At 47.7% G+C, this 5,220-nt stretch overlaps 1 protein-coding gene across 2 annotated transcripts; it reads right to left on the bottom strand.

The window, feature by feature from the left end:
* Positions 1–2,673: 2,673 nt before the first annotated feature.
* On the bottom strand, positions 2,674–3,268 carry AAFC00_001977 (uncharacterized protein; the record flags this gene model as incomplete). Of its 2 annotated transcripts, XM_069341239.1 has the most annotated exons (3): positions 2,674–2,846; positions 2,913–2,994; positions 3,044–3,268. In XM_069341239.1, the coding sequence occupies 3 exons, from the start codon at positions 3,266–3,268 to the stop codon at positions 2,674–2,676; spliced, it is 480 nt and encodes a 159-aa protein (XP_069204755.1). The 2 variants fall into 2 exon arrangements, with proteins under 2 accessions (XP_069204755.1, XP_069204756.1); XM_069341240.1 differs by having other exon boundaries at positions 2,674–2,994.
* Positions 3,269–5,220: the final 1,952 nt, after the last annotated feature.

Raw genomic sequence — 5,220 nt, 5'->3', positions numbered from 1 at the left:
CCCCGGATCTTGGCGAGCTACGATATGTACATACAGGGTATTTTCACTCCGTTGAATAGCGGCGATCAAAGCAAGTATAATTTCCAGGATTTGCAGCGAATGAGCTGGGTTACCGAGTGTAAGGGGAAGCAATGGAAATGCTATCGATTGGTTCCACTATGGACAAGGAGGTTTCGATGGAGAAAGAAAGAGAGAAGTATCCTCATCTTCGTACGAAGATATAGGACAGAAGCGAGGCCTGAGCTTCGCAAGCTCAGATCAGCTGAGCCAACACACCGAAGGTCTTCAGAGGTGACCCCGTAACAATTAAGACACGTTAAACTCGCCGCCATAGAAAATTGACATTGGTTATTTATTCAGCATCATAACACGCTCCCGCATTTGCGTACAGGCATGGAAAACCTATGAGGCGAAACCGTACCTAGAGCTACTCAACGAACAATGTGACCATCCTTCACGCTTCTGTCAATCCGCTCTTTACATCACTTGTATACCAATCGCTATCGGAGTTGTAAGTTTCTCGATATTATCCACAGCTCATTGCAAAGAGACTTACCACTCAAGTGGGAGAGTTTGTCATCATGGGTTCGTACAGCTTGCGCGGCCGCACTTACCCTTGACTCTGCTAGAGCCCATGGGTCTTTCGACTCGACCTGGACACTGGGGAGTGCCCATCTTGGGACAAGCCGTAAACTTGACATCTGACTTGACTCTATCACCGCATTGGTAGATAGTGGTGGCTACGTCGACGTTACACATTCTGAGTATCTGTTGTAAGTTGACCGAGGTCTTTGAGCGATTCTTGTGTACACACCTGGAGCTCGAAGGGTGTTGAGTAATTGAAGTCTTGTGATGTGTAATTGAGGTTTTGATGAAGAATTGGTTATATTTCATTAAGGCTCTCTTGCCCTTTTGTAGGAGAAGTGTGTTAAACAAAAGAGCACTCGACCACGACTGAATAACGAGCTGCATGTTCTTTCGCAGGAACGGAAAGTGATGTGTGTAGGCCCTGCAATGAGACGCATTTGACTAGCAGGACTGAGAGTGCTTTGTACCGCTCTTCTGGATCGTAATATGCCCAAACGAATGGACAGTGGCTAGAATCGCAGAAGTTCGTATCCTCAATCCCTGTCAATTTAGTTGGTGGCGTTTAATAGATATCGGTGTTAGTGATTCTATGCCCCTTAGAGGCAGATTAACAAAGGTGGATGAACTTAGCAAACGCTACAGATCAGCCACATTTTATGCCGTCTGTTGTATGCTTCATCATGCAAGATAGATAGGCAATTTTGGTAGCTGCCTTACACTTAAGCCCAGAATGGATTATGCCCAGACAGCAATCGTTCTGTTAATGATCGACAACAATGTATACCTCTTTGGATGGCAAAATTTTGCCGCCGAATCAAGACGGCCTGATTCAAAACCAGTCAGGCCCCATTCAATTTGCGTAAACATTCTCCGCATCTTTCAATGGCTACAAAGCTTGACAATCTCACTGGAACGATAGAGGACTACGCTCTGTATCTGGAGGATAGACTCCTCTGTTTGAGGCGGCATCATTCTTCCTGCTGTAAGCATTCGTATAGAACTCATCCTTCAAATCGACCGCCACGTGAAGATACCACACATATTCCATCGCCAATTTGTGTTTCTTCAACGGTACCGGATACCCAGCCTACTCCTCCCACGTCCCCAGAGCGGTTGTCGGTTAGACCTGAGCCTCCAAGGCACGATCAATTTCGTCGCTGGGAAGTAAAAGACTTGGAACCGAAAGCGAAGCGTCGCAGAAAGTCCAACCCGGGCCACGCTTTGTGGGAGGAAGATGCAGCAAAGCTAGTTGACATGACACCGAAGGCTATCGACTGGAAGCGATCGATCAAAGATGCAGATATCTCTCCTATCATGCAGAATGGCAACGCAGCTGGGTTTTTGCTCGACGGAACATGTCCCGCGACCATGCTGAGTGCTACTAGAAATTCCGCTGATGGATGTCATGGACTTGCAGACATCGTTCGGCGATACGCTGAATCCGCACTTGGGAGAGAAAGCGACGCGTCGTTAGCCGCCAGACTCGCTGGCTTCCAAAGATTCTTGCTCTTCTCAGCATGTGCTGTACTCCGCAAAGAGGAAAAACTTCCTGAGACGACAATCCTGGAGGTTGTGAAAATATGCATAGGCAACCGGTCGGACAGATACTGTATACGAATGCTCGCAATCGCGGTATATGTAAACAGGCTGATTGACACTTTGAACGCTTATGGGTGGAATAATCGAGCCTCAGAACTTGTCCTTCTATGTCAGTATCAACGTCCGATTCACCGCACGCTGACTTGGGGACCTTAACATGTAATAGGGAACCAAAGCCTCGCCTCCTACTACCGACTTTCCTGCTCAGCAGATAATAGTATCGAATACCTCAAACAGAAATTGACCAGGCAAGAATTCGTGAGCATCCCACCTCATAATGGACCATGGACGGTTTTGTTCGTACCTGCGCTTGTCAGGAAGATTCTGCGGGATGAGATCCAGTAAGTCAATGATTAACGCATGTGTTTCCATTCCTAACTGAGTGATCCTTAAAGCATCGCATTGATCAGCCAGGCTTTAGGTTATAAACAGGCCACCCAGCTTGCAGTCAATCCATTACGTGCAGTCAGATGAAACATATCTTGATTACAGATTCAGACATATGAAGAGACCGACTCCGCCACCGCAAGGAGGAAACCGCAGAACAGTATTGCCATCTATGCACACATCTTGCCCTTTCTCTAGTGGCATGAAGAATCCATTGCTTGGATTTAATTCCACAAGGGCAACGAAAACGACTGTCTGGTTCTTCGCTCTGTCTATACTCATTCCCTCAGACACCGGTATCCAGTCAGACGAGTTGAAAGCCTTCAAACGAAACATACAGAAAGCCCGAACAAGATCGGGTCCGTGCTTCTCCGCGATCCTCCCCACAGAAGTCGATGCCCGTTGAATGTTCTTCGTGTCCTGTTTTCCTGATTAGTGTGCACTCATGCCCATGGTGCCTCAGACGTACCGTCACCCAACGATCCGCCAAAGCCGAAACCTCTTCTCGCCAACCAGGTGTGGTGAGTACTTCGTAGACAAAAGGAATCTCCGAATGCTTGCGGTAGATGTCGCGTGGTTGAGCTTGTTCGATGATTTTGCTCGCAGCGTTTATGTCTTCCGTGGACAATCCCTTGCCTACAGCACGGGAGTAGATCTCGTGGTGTTCTCGAGCAATGAGATCATCTTCGACCATGTTGGAGGAGTTGCAGACGCGTGGGATAGAGATTATATTGGATGAGGTGGTGTAATGCGGGATATTTGCCTTAAATTGAGCAACGCCAAGCCCTTAAACAAGGCGCGGGCATCCTAGGATGCACAAGCCGTCCAACCTACTGTATAACCCACGTGAAAGCTTTCAAAAGACACGCTCGCAATCCTAGAGCTTGGCAATCCTCACCCCTCTCCTGTATAACCCACGTGAAAGCTTTCAAAAGACACGCTCGCAATCCTAGAGCTTGGCAATCCTCACCCCTCTCCTGTATAACCCACGTGAAAGCTTTCAAAAGACACGCTCGCAATCCTAGAGCTTGGCAATCCTCACCCCTCTCTACCTAAGCTTTCGATATCGTCACGGATGGAATGGAGCCTCGATACAGCCTCTACAAGGACGCTTCGAAAGCCGCAGCACACTACAACTCAATCAGGACTTTCGAAGAGCAAGAGCACATAATCAAACGACCAATCCTCCTAGCATTAGCGACGATCTTCGCCAAATATGACGCTCACAATCACTTCTCCATCTCCCTGCTTCACCGTCACCAGGATATCGCTAGCAACATGGTGATGACGCATTCGAAAATTGCTGTTGGAAGCAACGAGTTGGATCTATGCCAGGCAAAGCCGTTGGGTTCTCGCTCGGTACGGCCATGCTCCTTCTTTCTTAATGAGCAGCTGGGTTTCTTGCCGTACGAATACTCGGTGGACTTATCAGACGATCTGGTTGTTGTGCCGGATAGCACATTCTTGGACGAATTGGCGTACTTCCTCTTGAGAAACAAGCTTGAGTGTGTTCTTTCACTTTCCTATCTATCATCGTTGCAGTCGAATTGGTTCGAATATTCGATGCCTATGAATGGTGGTACCATCGCGACTCGGAGTCTTCTGCAAGTACAATCGGACTTCGTCGAAGCAGAATGGGCATTCGAAAGGATCGAGGATCGCATGGCGGTCAAAGCCATAAAACGCTGCGACAAATCTGCTTCAGGAGCGCACACTCGGCCAGATGACCTCCTTACCACACGGTTATGAGCAGTCATGAGGATATGAATGGATGCAGTGCGTGAGAAAGAGTGCTCATCGCAATTCAGAGCAGGACGATTTAAGAAAATGCTGTGATCGAGATTTAACTGAACGATCCCATAGCTCGCATTGCCAAACCACTTTCTTTCTTGCAAATCGGAGACCTCCACAAACACAATTGAATCCCCAAAGTGTAACACATCGCTTCCAAGATCTAATTTTGAATGTGCCTCAATCAAGCATTTTTATTGACTTTCTTTCCATGAGCTGTAGATGAGCCCAGTCCGAATCGACTTTTGATGCTATGACCACCGTACGAGGTCACATATATATCATGCGGCGACGTTCCTACATCTTGTTGCTGAGTATACCGAGAGTTCTCGTCACTGCCACCGTTTCGATTTCTCTTGGAATGAACACTCACAGCGAGATAGGTGCACCTCAGTACCAACCAAAGTTGCGGCTTCGCATGTTTGGTGCCGAACAGTGGAGGGCAACTCAGCACGAAGCAGTCCGTTATCGAGTCGTTTTCTCTGGATTGTTTGCTAATTTTTCCATAGAAAGCTGCTTTTGAGATATTTGAGCATATAGTTCGACCACGTTCGAGCTATCGCGAGCAGCCCTTGATAGAGAACGACGATCTTGGAACAGCTTTTTCGAAGTTCTGGTAGGTCATCCTGCCAAATCTCAAGAAGTTTACTGAATTGTGTCAGCACTACTATGTTTCCAAATACTTGGCCGAGCGGATCCTCGACCGATCAGACGAACGCTGAAAATGGCTCGCTCAAGGGTGGCATTTCTTTGAGGAGCAGATGTTGTTCACTGCCCAACCAGTCCAGGCGTAAAGCTTTATTGTCGATAGACAGCCGGCCAGATGTAATTGCAGTAGGCACCAGCAGCACACTT

Source organism: Neodothiora populina (genome assembly GCF_041146345.1).
Source record: "Neodothiora populina strain CPC 39397 chromosome Unknown canker_contig_13, whole genome shotgun sequence".
In the NCBI taxonomy this organism is placed as follows: domain Eukaryota; kingdom Fungi; phylum Ascomycota; class Dothideomycetes; order Dothideales; family Dothioraceae; genus Neodothiora; species Neodothiora populina.
This window is presented reverse-complemented; position numbering and strand designations above follow the sequence as displayed.